Source organism: Sinocyclocheilus rhinocerous, unplaced genomic scaffold (genome assembly GCF_001515625.1).
Source record: "Sinocyclocheilus rhinocerous isolate Xijiao unplaced genomic scaffold, SAMN03320098_v1.1 scaffold578, whole genome shotgun sequence".
Taxonomy (NCBI): domain Eukaryota; kingdom Metazoa; phylum Chordata; class Actinopteri; order Cypriniformes; family Cyprinidae; genus Sinocyclocheilus; species Sinocyclocheilus rhinocerous.
Window position 1 is genome coordinate 191,628 of NW_015664024.1, and position 16,452 is coordinate 208,079.

Here is a 16,452-nt window from a genome sequence, read left to right on the forward strand (position 1 = left end):
ATATATATATATATATATATATATATATATACATACAGTATATATATATATCTCTCACCTGCTTGTGCCTCAGGCTTAAAGATTAGGTTGAGCTCTAATCGTGACACACACACACACACACACACACACACACACAGTATATGTACATATATTTCTTCTAAATATTTGTTTATTTATGTGTTAGCACAGGGTCAAATTGTAATTTGATGCACATTATGAGATTTGTTTTTATAGGAGAAAGCTTTTTATTTTTTCAGAACATTTCCCTAAAGAATGTATTACATCCAATCATGAAAAAGGTATCTAAACATGAATTTGCACTTACCGTCTACACAGGAGGGTTTGTTCCGTGTTGTGCCGGCCACTTTTCCCGGTAAACATGAGCACTTGACCGTCTGGGAACGCTCCTCAATGCGGTTCTTGTTGCAACATCGGTGTGCTGCGATGACCTCACATGTTCCTCCCTCTGTGGACACAGAAACACACACATGTACATGAGTGGCACATATGAGATACTCCTTCACCTTTGACACACAATAAAGATGCACATATTTGACCATTTTGGTATCAGTGACATGCATCAGAAATACCCATTCCAGTAACGTGCACCTGAGATACAAGCACATCAGTGACAAGTAGACAAGTTCATGAGGTCAACAGTGGGAGACAAACAAGATTTCGCAGAAGCCTTTTAGAGAGGAAACGGAAAAAGAAGTCATACTCATTTCCATTTTCTTTTACATTAGAGAATCCTAGTCATTTATATTTGCATATGGATGGTGTATAAGTAAAAAGGGGTTCAGCTTGCTTTACAGCCGGGATTAATTATGATTTGCAGGGATTAATTATGATTAATTATTATTTGATCTCACACTAACCACTTCCTAACTTTTGTGCAAAAATGAAAATATACACAAAAACAAGATTATGTTGACTTCAATCAAAGCTACAATTAAGAAGCTCAAGTTCAGCTAAATGTTTCATTGTCCCTACCACATACCACATTAAAAATAAATAAATAAATAAATAAATAGATTAACCTATACAAGCATCTCACTCTGCTTGTATAAACAATTGAATTAATTTATTCTGTTCAGAAACCTTATGCTTTTCTACTTTTTACCCTTTGATGATCATCTGTCATTGATTATCAATGAGATTCAGCATCTTTTCAATGATCAAAACTTAAAAAAAAATGGGAACACAGAATTTTCCACAAAAATCAAGATCATTTTCTGCACACAGAAAAGGTGTTTTGAATTTTTATTTTATTTTTGGCGTGTGTGTGTGTTTTTATATATTTACTTAAATTCATAAGGGTAAAAAGGCAATCAAAACTTAAAAAAAAAAAAAACCTGAAGCCTCAGCTCCTTAATTAGATTAAATTCCAAAGTCATCAGTTAAAAAAGCATTAGAGCAAATGGCCCTTGTAAAAAGCCTCTAAAGAGAAAATTATAGGCTCTTCTACAGACTCTTACTGCTAGGCTTTCTGTGTAATTACCATGTATTCTTTCTTTTCTCTGCGTTGCAAATTGCCCTTGAAGCATGTTGATTATCTTATCAAATGACAAGCCTTTTACCCTGGGGTGATGTAACCAAGTGCTGTCATGGGTTTGGACAAAGTGGAGACATATAGTACGGTATGGCATTGATGTGACTAAATAGGCAAGACTCGTTCTAGATAAAAGGCCTTGAGACAGTGCAATTATGAAGTCCTCACAGTCATTATCATGCTCCCTGCCATTTTAACACACACACACTTTACAGGATATCTGAAGCTACACCATATGCACTGCGGCAAAGTGGACCCCATTGTGACAAAAAGAGGAGAAAAGAAAGGGAAAAGATCAGAATGCGCAAAAAGCTACTAGTGGGTCACCATAACAATAGAGAGCACCCTGAGGAGAGCAGGGGGATTGATGAGAGGTAATGGTTTTCCCCTCAAACAGTGGGTTCACAGCGCCGCATCAACCCCAAGACAGGAAAGAACAAAGGAACAGAGGAGGACTGAAGTGCAGGACAGGAAAAGAGCAAGAGGGAGGGAAGGAGGCAGGCAGCTCCCTCGCTGGGCTGGGCCGGTTGAGTAATGACAGAGCTGTTGGAAGCACCCCTCTCACACAATTATAAAGCGGCCAGGTAATTCAGCCAGTGGGGTTGCTGCAGCGAACCCCTTCATCGGATGCTCCCCTTTCCCCAACACCCGCGGAAACCCTCTTTATCTTCCCCTGACAGCTGTCCACCCGTACGCTCCCACACCCCTCAATTACACCAGAGCTCATGCGAGGATATACGAGAGAAATTGCGCCATTCTGACTGGAGCGAAAGCATCCGAAGAAGAAGAAAGAGGAGGAGGTGACCCGTTCCCCACCATTTTGAGAGTCAACATGGCTTTTTGGGATGCACAGTTTATCAGTACCCCATTGGTTACCGGCTGATAGATTAAATTTATGATGATATTGGAGATGTTTTTTAATTTATTGGTATTGGTGGAAACTGGCGGATATACTGTATATCTGCCGATATTAGAGATTGTTGAATATATCATTGTTGGTCAATATTAGTTAAATTTTTTTTAAATTGATCAATTTATCTTATTTGGTGATTTATATATGTTTTAGATCGATACTAGATCTATATTGGCTTATATTAGATTTTTTAAGTTAACATATCAGTTGAATATTGTATATATATATATATATATATATATACATATATATATATATATATATTAGACACTATTTTTTGTTCAGTATAGTTGATATTGAATGATATAATTTTTAAAATTATTTTCTGTATCCGCCAATATTGGATATACAATGGAGATCAAAATTAGAGAACAATCTATAAATACTTGATTTTTTTCTAAATTATTGTTAATCTTCATAGCTCAATTTCAAGGAATATTAGCTGTGGGTATACCACTGTTATACTAACATGTTTGAGTAATGACAGAGCTGTTGGAAGCACCCCTCTCACACAATTATAAAGCGGCCAGGTAATTCAGCCAGTGGGGTTGCTGCAGCGAACCCCTTCATCGGATGCTCCCCTTTCCCCAACACCCGCGGAAACCCTCTTTATCTTCCCCTGACAGCTGTCCACCCGTACGCTCCCACACCCCTCAATTACACCAGAGCTCATGCGAGGATATACGAGAGAAATTGCGCCATTCTGACTGGAGCGAAAGCATCCGAAGAAGAAGAAAGAGGAGGAGGTGACCCGTTCCCCACCATTTTGAGAGTCAACATGGCTTTTTGGGATGCACAGTTTATCAGTACCCCATTGGTTACCGGCTGATAGATTAAATTTATGATGATATTGGAGATGTTTTTTAATTTATTGGTATTGGTGGAAACTGGCGGATATACTGTATATCTGCCGATATTAGAGATTGTTGAATATATCATTGTTGGTCAATATTAGTTAAATTTTTTTTAAATTGATCAATTTATCTTATTTGGTGATTTATATATGTTTTAGATCGATACTAGATCTATATTGGCTTATATTAGATTTTTTAAGTTAACATATCAGTTGAATATTGTATATATATATATATATATATATATACATATATATATATATATATATTAGACACTATTTTTTGTTCAGTATAGTTGATATTGAATGATATAATTTTTAAAATTATTTTCTGTATCCGCCAATATTGGATATACAATGGAGATCAAAATTAGAGAACAATCTATAAATACTTGATTTTTTTCTAAATTATTGTTAATCTTCATAGCTCAATTTCAAGGAATATTAGCTGTGGGTATACCACTGTTATACTAACATGTTTTAAAAAATAACCAAAGCATTTCTATAAAAACATTTATTTTGTGAAAAAAACAATGATCAAAATTAGAGAACAATAACCACTGTAGCACGAAACAAATTTTGGAGGGTTACAGCTTCCAGGAATTAGTAGGAAGTGTAGAAGCCTTTGCTGTGAATGACTTCAGCACATCTGTGGCTGCAGGACATCACTTGTTCCCTTTCAGTCGGTCACTACGAGTCACGTCGTGACCGACGAATTGTGATGAGAGGCTTGGTCACTGTAGAGTGCAATTTCAGTCCGACTTCTCTTAAACATGCAGAGACAGATCCATACCCTGTTCAGCACTGAACTGGCAAGCAATTCCAGCTGCAGTGTTGAACCGACTCCCCATTAAGAGTCTCTGCATTATCCTGTCTTCTTGTGCATTTGTCTTACGTGGACGAACAGCCTTTTTGGGGGACTTGAATGAATTAGTGTCAATTAGCGTCATAGTGTCTGCAATATTCAAGAAATCACAGATTTGGAATGACCAACTTCTCTTGCAATGGCTGAAAGGGTCATTCCTTTAGCCTTCATCTGGACAACCTGCTGTTGCAGGGTTCCCGTTACCTTAGAGCGGCCCGCCATCTTGCAATCTCAGTGAAAATTAGAGGAATGCTGCCAGTTAAATAGGGTTTGTCAGATAATTAAGGAAATTAACACCAGGTGCCAGATTAACACCAATAACTTGGAGGTATCTAGAAGTGTTCTCTAATTTTGATCAGAGTTCTTTTTCAAATATCTAATTTAAGTTTTTTTATACTGTTCTTCACAATTCAATTAATTTATGAAATATGCTTAAAAAAACCTGCCCTTCTACTCCTGTTAGGATAACTTCAAATAGGACTAAGCAGTGACCTTGACATTTTGGAAATTGTAGGTTGTTCTCTATTTTTGGTCTCCACTGTATATTAGCCAATTTTTTTTAAAGATTTCTCCACCTTTGATTTTTAATATTTGATACACGTTGTCCAACACTAAACGTTTTTTTGTTTATTTAATTATCAGTATCAGTCGATATATATATATATATATACACATTTACATTGATTGTACATTGATTCTGTAATTTATATTGGGTGATTTTGTTTTTTTATTTACTTTTTAATTATGACATTAAATATTTAAAAACATGTAATTTAAATATTTAATAAATATTTATTATTTAATAAAAATACACAGACTTAGTTATCCGTAATTTTACATTTACATTTGCCACTTAATGCTCACTTAATGTTAGTCCTTTAAAACGATAATTTAATAAGTTACAGTAAATGTAAAAGTAAATAAAGTAAGTAACATCCATTTTTTTTGTACATTGTTTTTAAGATGCCTAAATTCATCTGTAGCATTTAAAACCATCAATGAATTTTTAGTGTTTTATTTCTATTTACTTAAACAAGATGGTATAGAATTTTAATAGCATCCATTTATCAGTTATCGGCCATAACATGAAGTATATACAGGGTGTACATAAGAGAGGAAATGACAGTGTTCTCATGCTTGATCTCTCTGCACTTCAAATCTTTTTTCAAGCTCCTGTTTCAGGGTTTGAGTGAGCAATGGAAAACTAAGAGTGCTAGGCCAGCAGTGGACATGATTGCCGTTGCTGAGCTGTCATCAGTCCTCATGTTTGAGCGGGAGGCATCCATTTGTCTAAGCGTATTTGGCAACACGTACATCTAGTTTTGACCTCGCATTAAAACATCAACCCCAACACACTGACAGGATTGGACTCAAAACACTTGCTGCCATTCATGACAGCTCACTCTGGACCTATTACTTCTGTGCTCTCCATAAGCTCGATAATATTTCAGCGTTCACTGGAGAACCTGAAACCACAAAACGCCTTCACAAATCCCTCAGGATTCTATTTAACCCCTGTTAACTGCTTTAAATGTCTTATTGACTATTTTACTATTTCAGAATTCCTTCATATATGGTTTCTAAGGCTGTTTTCTGGATAACATTCTCATACTCGTTCAGTCAGAGTGAATCATAGCTTCCCATGGTGTTTTTTTAGGAGGTGACTGTTTAATACAGCACCAATTCGATAATAGTCATTATTGTGGAACGTGGATTTCCATGAAGATGGGAATGGCTTGTCATAAGGAATAGGTTCTTTATGGCTCTGCCCCATGCTGAAAGCTTTCAAATCCATGCTATAGTTCATTGATCCAATACTGGCCCAGCAAACCATTAGATGAATGTGTTTTCATCTGGGTTTTTGACTGTTCAGAAAACGAGCTGACACACAAAATGAAAAATTGTGGACCACTACAACATTCACAAAGAAAAGGTCATTAAAATGTGAAGTGATATCCTAAAACAAAACAAAACATTCACCTCCCGGAGGTAATTTAATGTTTTAGCTTCTTCTCAGCTACAAGCATTTGCCCCCGTCAAAGAACTTAAAGTAGGATGTGTTCCTGACTCAAAATTCCCATGAACCAATGAGTGTCCTCTAATTTTAGGGATAGAGTTCGAGCAGGAACAGCGAAACCATGTCCAGAACAAGCCCTTTTTGTACTGGTCTAAAAAGCAAAAGAGAGAAAAGGCATAATGTAATAGAGGTTTCAAAATAAAATATAAATTAGGCAAAATTAATAAAAAATATTTCAGTAGTTTAAAAAAGACATAACACCACTTTCTAAATGAAAAAAAAAAAATCCAAATAAAAATAAAATATACAACATAAAATAGGAATATGAAATGAAAAAAAAAAAAATGAACAAAATTTTTTTTTGTGTCTTACAGAAAAGGGATAATGACGCTTTCTAAATGAAAGAAAATAAAAATCAAATACAAAAGTAAAGTATATGCAACATAAAAAAGGGGTTATGAAATAGAAAAATGAACATAAAATGTTTCAGTGGCTTACAGAAAAAGCATAATAACACTTTCTAAATAACAGAAAAATAAAATGTAATATAAAGAATTAAGAATATAACAAAAGGAATGTATAAAAGTAGAATAATACAACATAAAGGAATAAAAAAAGAAAAAAACATTTAGGTGGTTTAAAGACAAGGCATAACGATCCTTTCAAAATAAAAGAATATATATAAAGAATTAAGCATAAAACAAAATAGGAATATAAAAAAATCAACAAAATATATTTCAGTGGCTCACAGAAAAGGCATAACAACACTAAATAAAATATATAACATCAGTATAACAAAATACAAATATAATAAAAATAAAATATACAGCAGAAAACAGGAATATAAAATAGGAAAATGAACAAAAACAGACAAGAGATAATGACACTCAAAAGTAAAATAAAATGTATATAAAGAATTAAGAATGACACAAAATAGGAATATAAAATCTATAAAAATAAGGTAAACAACATAAAATAGGAATATAAAATATAAAAATAAACAAAACATTTCAAAACTCACACTTTCTAAATGAAAGAATATAAAAAAATATAAAACAAGTACACAAAATAAAACTGGAATACAAAATAATAAAGAAACAATTATTTAACTGATTGCAAAATAGCACAGTGTTACTATTAAACTTATATTGGAGGTTACTGATCACACTTGCTTGCGCATGACATCACAGCTTGTGAGCGGGGCCCCGACACATGGTTCTTGGTAACTGGCTCTAGATGAAATGTTTCATTGATTTGTGCTACTTTAGGATTGAATGTACCAAGCGTTTGTCACATGTTTAATGTGTTACCACATTTTAGCATCTTGATCTAAACAACTGGCCCTCAAAACTCTCCTTTCCCATAATTGCTTCTGTTATTAGTCTTGCACTTGCTTAGAGATAAATCAGACTGCAAAGAACATTTACAGAGCACATTTATCCAGTGACAATAAAAAGCTGCTCAGTACATCTGTTTTATGTGCACGTCGCTGGCTCAAATCACAAACGATGTGACACAGAAAGGTCTATTTTCTCGCACGGTATCTCATTGAGTTTGACTGTAATGACTTGAGGCGAGTCTAATGGAAGCTAATAATAGGTTTACCTACCGCAAGGACTCTTTCATTGGGATTTAATGCTTTTTACATCCTGTAAGGTCAAAAATTATCAAAGACTTCTGCTTTCCTGTCCCAAACCTATCTTCAGTAACAAAAGGGCCATTTCCTCCCTCTCTCTCTCTCTCTCTCTCTCTCTCTCTCTCTCAGGTATATTTTACATACATGCTGGGTAGAATTAATTGTTCATGTTTTACCTTGAATATTTTGCTTATACTCTTACTGATGAAGGGGGGTGTTAAAACCAACAATTATTGATTTTGTTGTAATGCAATTTATTTTAATGTTTCCAAAAACAGTGTAAGAGCTTTTCAGATCATCTTTTGTTCTCACCTTGACCATCGTTTTAAGTGCATAGATTTAAGGGCTTTTTTGCCAGAGACAAATTCAATCTGACCACATCAAACCTCTGACCAATGACAAATGCCATGTATACTTTTGCTGTTTGTTGTGCCATATGCTCTTTTGAAATCACAGGATTCCTGCTGCATAAGTTCACATCCCGTGTCCTGCCTCAGAAAGATGGACAAGCGGGTTCCACCATCTTCAGTGCCTGTTCTTGTGGAGGTGTGAAGTATTCAATGGGCGTTTTGCATATCTATGAAGGGTGCAACACCATTCGATGAAGATCCCTCACACCGGGCTGAAAGGAAAACAAAGACTGACCAGCTGCAACTGCAACAGCAACAAGTCTGGACCAGAAAACTGAAGATGACATCTGCACAGTACAGAAAGCATGTTTTCATGGACTGTGTCACCTTTTGCCTCTTTAGGTGTGGCCAACGGTGCCAAGGGGGGACTTTGTAGGGTCAAAAATTATCAAAGACTTCTGCTTTCCTGTCACATAACTATCTTCAGTAACAAAAGGGCCATTTGGCATTCCTGAAGACACAGAGGTGCTGATAGTGATCAGGCCTGTAGGCCAACATGTGTATACATCGGGGGTCTGCTAATTTAGTCACATGGTCAAGAAGGTCAAGAACGAGGACTGTAACTGTTGCTCTGTCTCTTTCCTTTGCTACCTCTCTTTCTTTGCTGGGACTGCTGGGACTCGGCTCTGCCCTCTCTCCCTCTTTCTCTCTCTCTCTCTCTCTCTCTCAGGTAATATTTTACATACATTGCTGGGTACAATTCATTGTTTATGTTTTACCATCCTTCATCTATTTTGTAACCAATTCAAGTGTAACCATAACAAAATATTGTTATTAAACCATTTCAATTATTAATTATGTGCTAACTAGTCTTGATTCAAGGTTAACTTTGAAGTGCTACCTATTGCAATACAATAGTCACTCAATAGCCTCAATAGCACACATATTTAGCTATTCTAACTGCGCTTATTTCCGTCGTTGGTATAAGTGGCAGTGGGTGCAGTGGGTGGAGAAATGTACAGTTTTATACCATCGTGCTGATAACGTTTCTTTAGTCATTCGGCAATCCTACAGCCTGAACCACCGTAGGGAAACCATCCTTACAAAGGTGATGGCACGATCGCAAATGTACAATAAACAACATGTTACTGAGTAACTTTCAGACACAAAATTCTGTTTTGCCCCATCAATGCGTATCCGAGCAACACATTGTTTTGTTTTTCAGCATTACACGGACCAGTAAATGGTTCAAACAGACTATAAGTACAGTCCTTTGCTAAGTTAAATTAATTAGCATTTTAAACGAATCGGTTGATTTAAGGATTCAACTCACTCATTAAGACAGTCACTTGCTGCCACCTACTGGCGGTTGTAGTTTCATATTTTAAAAATTCATTATTATTCATTACAAAATTACAAAAGCTCATTATTTCATTTTTGCAATCATTTAATATTTCTACATTAAAATGTTGTATTTAAACTTAACATAACTCATGCAAAATCCATCTATGGATTTTGTTTATAGTGATTTAATTTGATTGTTAATAGCCAACATGTTTTTTTATTCAGATTGAATTTATTAAATTGAAGAATCTGACATAAAAGGACACAGATATGACAATACATTTTCATAATAATACATATCTTTGGTTTTTTCTGCTCAGTGTTATGTAGGGTCAAAAATTATCAAAGACTTCTGCTTTCCTGTCCCAAACCTATCTTGCGTATCAAAAGGGCCATTTGGCATTCCTGAAGACACAGAGGTGCTGATAGTGATCAGGCCTGTAGGCCAACATGTGTATACATCGGGGGTCTGCTAATTATCACACTCTTTTGCCCAGTGGGTGAAGCTGTAATCTGCTGATTGGTCAGTTTGAATGTCTCACATTTGGTTTTTAGTCACATGGTCAAGAAAGGGATAAAAGAGGACTGTAACTGTTGCTCTGTCTCTTTCCTTTGCTACCTCTTTTGCTTTGCTCTTTCCTTTGCTACCTCTCTTTCTTTGCTGGGACTCTCTTCTTGGGGCTCTGCCCTCTCTCTCTCAGGTAATATTTTACATACATTGCTGGGTACAATTCATTGTTTATGTTTTACCATCCTTCATCTATTTGTAACCAATTCAAGTGTAACCATAACAAAATATTGTTATTAAACCATTTCAATTATTAATTATGTGCTAACTAGTCTTGATTCAAGGTTAACTTTGAAGTGCTACCTATTGCAATACAATAGTCACTCAATAGCAACGCTCTCCCACATATTTAGCTATTCTAACTGCGCTTATTTCCGTCGTTGGTATAAGTGGCAGTGGGTGGTAATAGACTAGAAATGTACAGTTTTATACCATCGTGCTGATAACGTTTCTTTAGTCATTCGGCAATCGTACAGCCTGAACCACCGTAGGGAAACCATCCTTACAATCCCGTGGCAGCAGAAGTATGTGTGTGCGTATATGTGTGCTTGCTGGTTTAATCTGTATGTGTGTGACGGTGAGAGATCAAGAGTGAGGCCAGAGAGGCAGCTTTTTGCACAGCCATCAGACAGGTGGACATTAAACCATCCTGCACTGGCACCATCTGTGCTCAGAATGAGTGCGGGGTAATGATGCCTCTGGACTGTGAGCTAGCGTAATGCTGAATTTCTTAGAGGACAAATGGCCATTCCAGCCCTGCTGCTGAGGCTAAACTCATTCACACCATGTTTCTGTTAGCTACAGGTAATCACTACTCCATTACCTGTGCGAGTGTGAGTGTGTGTGTGTGTGAGAGAGAGAGTATGGGCAGAAGTACATCTGTTTGCTTCATGACAGAGTTTTTGGGAGTTAAAGGGATAGTTCACCCCCAAAAAGAAGATATTTTGAAGAACTGTTTATGTCCATTGAATGAAAAACATTATACTTTCATTGTGTTCCACAGAAGAAAGAAAGTCATTTACATGAGGGTGAGCAAATTATGCCAGAATTGTAATTTTTTGAACTACTGCTTTAAAAAAATAGTTCACCCAAAAATGAACATTTGCTGAAGATTTACCCAGCATCAAGACATTCAAGATGTAGATGAGTGTGTTTCTTCATCGGAACAGATTTGGAGAAATTTAGCATTACATCACTTGCTCACAAGTGGATCCTCTGCAGTCAATGGGTGCCGTCAGAATAAGTCCAAACTGTTTATAAAAACATCACAATAACCCACAAGTAATCCACACAACTTTACTCCACCAATTAATGTGAAGTAAAAAAGACGCATGTTTGCAAGAGCTTCTTTAAGGCGTTTTAACTTTAAATCGTCGTTTCTGGCCAAAATACCAGTCCATATTCCACAATAACACTTCCTCCAGAGAAAAGTTCATTGGCTGTTGTCCTCTCATATCAAAATCTGCAGACATATTTGTTTAGAACTGTTTTGGACTGTTTTTGCTTGTAAACGGTGCTTGATCTGTGCACACTTCTCTCCTGATTCAAAACAGTATTATGAATAGAGGACTCTTATTTTATCTGGAAGCAACAGTTTGAAGTTAAAAACATCTTAATGATAAATTTGCTTATTACAAACACAGCTTTTCACTTCACAAGATGTTAATTGATGGACTGGAGTCATGTTGTGGATTACTGTGATGTTTTTATCAGCTGTTTGGACTCTCATTCTGACGGCACCCATTCACTGCAATGAGCAAGTGATGTAATGCTAAATTTCTCCAAATCTGTTCTGATGAACAAATAAACTTTCCAGCAGGTGAAACAAACATCTACATGTTGGATGGCTTTAGGGTGAGCAAATTATCATTTTTTTTTTTTTGTGTGTGTAAACTATTCCTTTAAGGTAAGTAAAGTTAAAGAAGCTTGATACTAGTAAAATTAACTTGCTTCTTGTTTCTCTTTTACTTTCTCTCTCTCTTTTTCTCCCCTGAGATTATGTTGGAGGTGGGTCACATCAATCAGTGCAACTCTGGTCATTCTCCCATCAGGCCTTTGTAGACCCGAGGTCATTACAGTAGCGCACGTAGAGATTACCTTTAATAAAATCGATGCTTTAGAGTTTTTGGTGAGTCAAAGGCTAATTAAAAGCACGGTAATGAAGGAGTGTGGAATGGAGCAGTGGGGCAAAGAGTTCAGAGTAATTAAAACAGCTCTGACACACTTTACTCCAAGCAATTTTTTTTCCTCTTGCTGCCTATATGCCATTTATTTCTGTATGTGGACATAGATAGTAACAGATAAAGAGAAAGTAAAGGGGGAGGGGGGGGGAGCCTGATGGGTGAGACTGCTTTCAAAAAAATAAAAATGTAATAATTCAATATATAATATCTTTATACTTTTTAAAATCATTGCTCATTTGTAAACTGGTGTGGTTCAATGATAACAAGAAATACATGACGAGCTTGATAACAGGAAGAGACGTGTGAATGTTCTTTTAACTCGTTTTCACCTTGTGGTGACAGGAATACAGAGTGTCATACCTGACAATCTTATGCGCACCTGCGATTTTTAACAAGGACAATTACCTGAGTCTCATATTAATCACGGGATTAATACTGGTCATGAAAGGGCTTGTAATATATATATATATATAGAGTGCAAGAGAGAGGAGTGGTTCGACAGAGAGCTGGAGAGAAAATGCTCTGATTGGAAATTACCTTTTAACTATTTAAACTAATTAACTATTTAATCTTTAACAAATTATTTGTCCCTTTGTCTTTCTCTCTTGCCAATCAAAATTGTTGAGGGACCCATGCTGAAACTAAACAAACAAATGAACAAGAACAAGAAAAATGGAAGTATTTAATCAGTCTGAATCCACAGGATGAAAAGTAATTACTAACTCTTAATTTTTTTTCTGAATCATCAAAAAGGTTGATAAGGAAAAAAAAATCCCCAAAGATTAATCATTTTGAAAAAAATTATATATTTTATGTAAATATATACATATTTAACTAATAAAATTCCATACAATATTCAAATTATATTTCCAGACAACATAAAAATTATATTAAATATTATATTATATTTATTGTAATACTGTGTAAACACACACATAGATACATATAAATACATGAAATATTTATTTAGCATCATGCTCCTCTATATATCGTTTTACAAATTATAATGTAAATATATAGATAAAAAAATCCATAAAATATACTATACAAAGTACCACAGCAGATGTTATGCAAATATATGCCACACTGTGACATGATGTAATTGTGGTTGAAATATTCTGTTCTTGGGTCATATATTTCTAGGTCAGACGTACCCGTTTTATATGAACTAACACAAATCATACATAAGAGCAGTTTAGGGCAAATATATGTCAAACAATGACAGGATATAACTGTGGCTGAGATAATCTGTTCTTGGGTCAGATATTTCTAGGTCAGACGTACCCGTTTCATATCAACCAACACAAATCATACATAAGAAATGTTTTTTTTCCCCCCTTCCTTTCAGTAAAACCAGCTCAGTCTGTTTCAATAATGCATTCAGAGGCTTCTCTTATTGATTAGCATCAGAAATTAAAATCAGCAACACATCTCCCTACAACATGCTTCATCAAAGGGAATACGAACCAGCTGTTATCATGCATTTATGTTTAATAGCTATAGCTTTCAGGACTAGCAGTCAAAATTTAACTTCTCATCTTTACATCACCAATCTGAATTCCAACCCTGCATTTAAAACAGTATGTACGCACTTCTCACAGCATAAAATGCAGCCAAAAGCCTTTTTTGAGCTCTGTGGAATCATAAGATAACTCTCGACATGTTACTCCCTCTGGGCTGACATTAATTTTGCTCACATGACATATTTCTAAAAAATATGCTGGGAAATGAAGCGTGAATGGTACAAAGACCAAATGCGGAGTTGTCTGGAGCAATCTTATAGCCCACGTAGGCTGGGAAGATTATGTGTAAACACAAATCATTCAATCTGAAAGCTCTTGGAGGGATTTTTCCAACACAGAACAATAAGACGCCGTCTGCATATTATGAGCCTAACATTTATTATTGCACTGCATTGGAAAGTGTTACAAATTTATCATTGCATGTTGCAGATAAATGCTTGTTGTTGTGCCTTCCTGTGCACAATAGCAAACAAAGATATGCACACATATCACAAGCAGTCAAGTTAAGACGTAACAGCACTAAAAAAAAAAAAACAATACTAAGAAATATGAATGACTTGAAAATACATAAACACCTGACAATCAGCATTCCCCCAAATGTTGTCCCAACTAGTCAAACACAGTTGTCTGAATAAATAATTTTAAACTGAACAATACTGCTGAAATATAAAAGAGTTCCCAGCATGCACTGCAGCATGAATAAATTATATAGATACTGTTATATGATTAAACTTTTGTTGTTGTTTTGTCATTATTGTTAGTTATTTTTTGTGTTGTGGTGTTGTTTTTGCCAGTATATCTCAAGTAGCTCCTCAGAGCCCTCAGAGACTCTGAGTCAACATCAACATGTATGAATACCTAAAGCACCCTATGGTAAATGTGTTAGAAAAAGGCAGTTTGAAGCTAAACACGGTTCATGGTCCTGCTGCAAATTTATCGCCTGTCTGCAATGTCAGGACAGCTTAAAGGAACAAATGATTCACGAAAAACGAACATTACATGTAGCCGTTTCCCTCAATTTTCCAACATCTGTAGAATATCTGTGTGTTTTTAGTCTATACACCCACTCACAAACTCATATGAATGTCTGTGACCTCCTTTTAGAATACATACCCAGAATCCCCTGCAGCTGAGATCTGCCTCCCCTGAGAGGCGAAACAAGCAAACACATACAAGTAAATACACACCAGCCAGTGGACACATGCGCCAGTGTGCTCAGATCAGAAAACTCGCACACACATTCAAACACAGCCCGAAGCAAACAGAATAAGAGAGCGCAGAGTACCTGGTTATATTTCAGACGGAGTCAATGACCTCGTCGCAGCTGAGCAACACAAGTCTGGCCTGTTTATTTACATGTACACACATCACTTTATCTCTCAGTTTCCCTACTTGTAGTGCCGACAGCATGTATGGAAGCTTTATACATCGTACCAAATGAAACAGATAACACAGGAGTAACACAAGTTTAGAATCCACAGGAGGAGATACTGAAATTAGGATGTTAAGCAAGTACTTATTAATTCCTGTATAGAAACTGCATATAAAGAGCAGGTGTTAAACAAAACAGGATGATACTATAATAAATATATAACATTTCTATATGTATTTAAATGTAATACATAAATTCTAAATTAAATTTAATCTCTTTTAAAGAGAATTTCTGAGAGCTTTAAATACATTTTTAACCCTTTTTAAAAAAATAATTTCTGAGAACTTTACATTTTATTTAAAATGTTTATATTTATTGTAAATATATTAAAAAAATATATATTTTAAAATAATCTTTGTTACAGCAGCAGTGTATATAACATGGGTTTTACACAAAATAGTATAATATTACAATATATAATATCACAATAATAAAACAATATATAATAAAATAGAACAGAATATACAGTATTTATATATATATAATTATTTAGTATTATGTAATAAATACATTTTAAATAAATGTAAAGAACATTTTAGAGAGCTCTAAAATATTTGAGATATTGAGAGAAATATTTTTAACTTAAATACATTTTAAAATATATTTAATATATTAAATTACATTTATAGTTATTTAAAAATAATAATAATAACAACCACTTCCTTGTACTTTGTTTCACCAGTCGCCCGGTTCTACCAGCTTATTGAGCTCTCAAAAAATGCCTTGTGTGCACACACAGTCCCTGCTGCATCCAGACTAGTCGTAAAAAGTAATGGAAGTGGTAATTACACCAAAATAAATGGGCTCTATCAATCCTTAATGAGTGTCACAAAATAGCTGTACATGACCCACGCTGTCTTACGGAGCCCCCAGCACCTAAAGTTACTATCAATACTAACACTACCATGAAATATCCACAGCCTGCTGGGACTTCTGCAACAGGCCTTATTAAGAAAACTGCAGAAACTGAGAAAAAAAATTATGCCTCGCACATCTAAAGAGAGAGGTGTGCACCAAACCTTATATTTACACCGGTGTGTTGTGAGGTTACACTGAGGTCAACAGCTGACGGTGCATTATGGGATGCCTGTTACTCTAAATAGAACTGCAACATTAACAGATCTTTTTTTTTAGACATTTGGGAAATTGAATTTGGGCTGGGATTCTGCTGTAAAGAACTGCCAAGAACTCAAAATTGAACTACAAGATGAGGAAT

At 35.4% G+C, this 16,452-nt stretch overlaps 1 protein-coding gene across 2 annotated transcripts in view; it reads right to left on the reverse strand.

Annotated features, from left to right (window-relative positions):
* The window catches only part of LOC107729407 (protein FAM19A1-like), a 157,547-nt gene that overhangs the window by 25,795 nt on the left and 115,300 nt on the right, over positions 1 to 16,452 (reverse strand). For both annotated transcript variants that reach the window (XM_016539894.1, XM_016539893.1), the window contains exon 3: positions 326 to 466. In XM_016539894.1, coding sequence (XP_016395380.1) covers positions 326 to 466 — 141 coding nt within the window. The remainder of the gene's footprint in view (positions 1 to 325; positions 467 to 16,452) is intronic.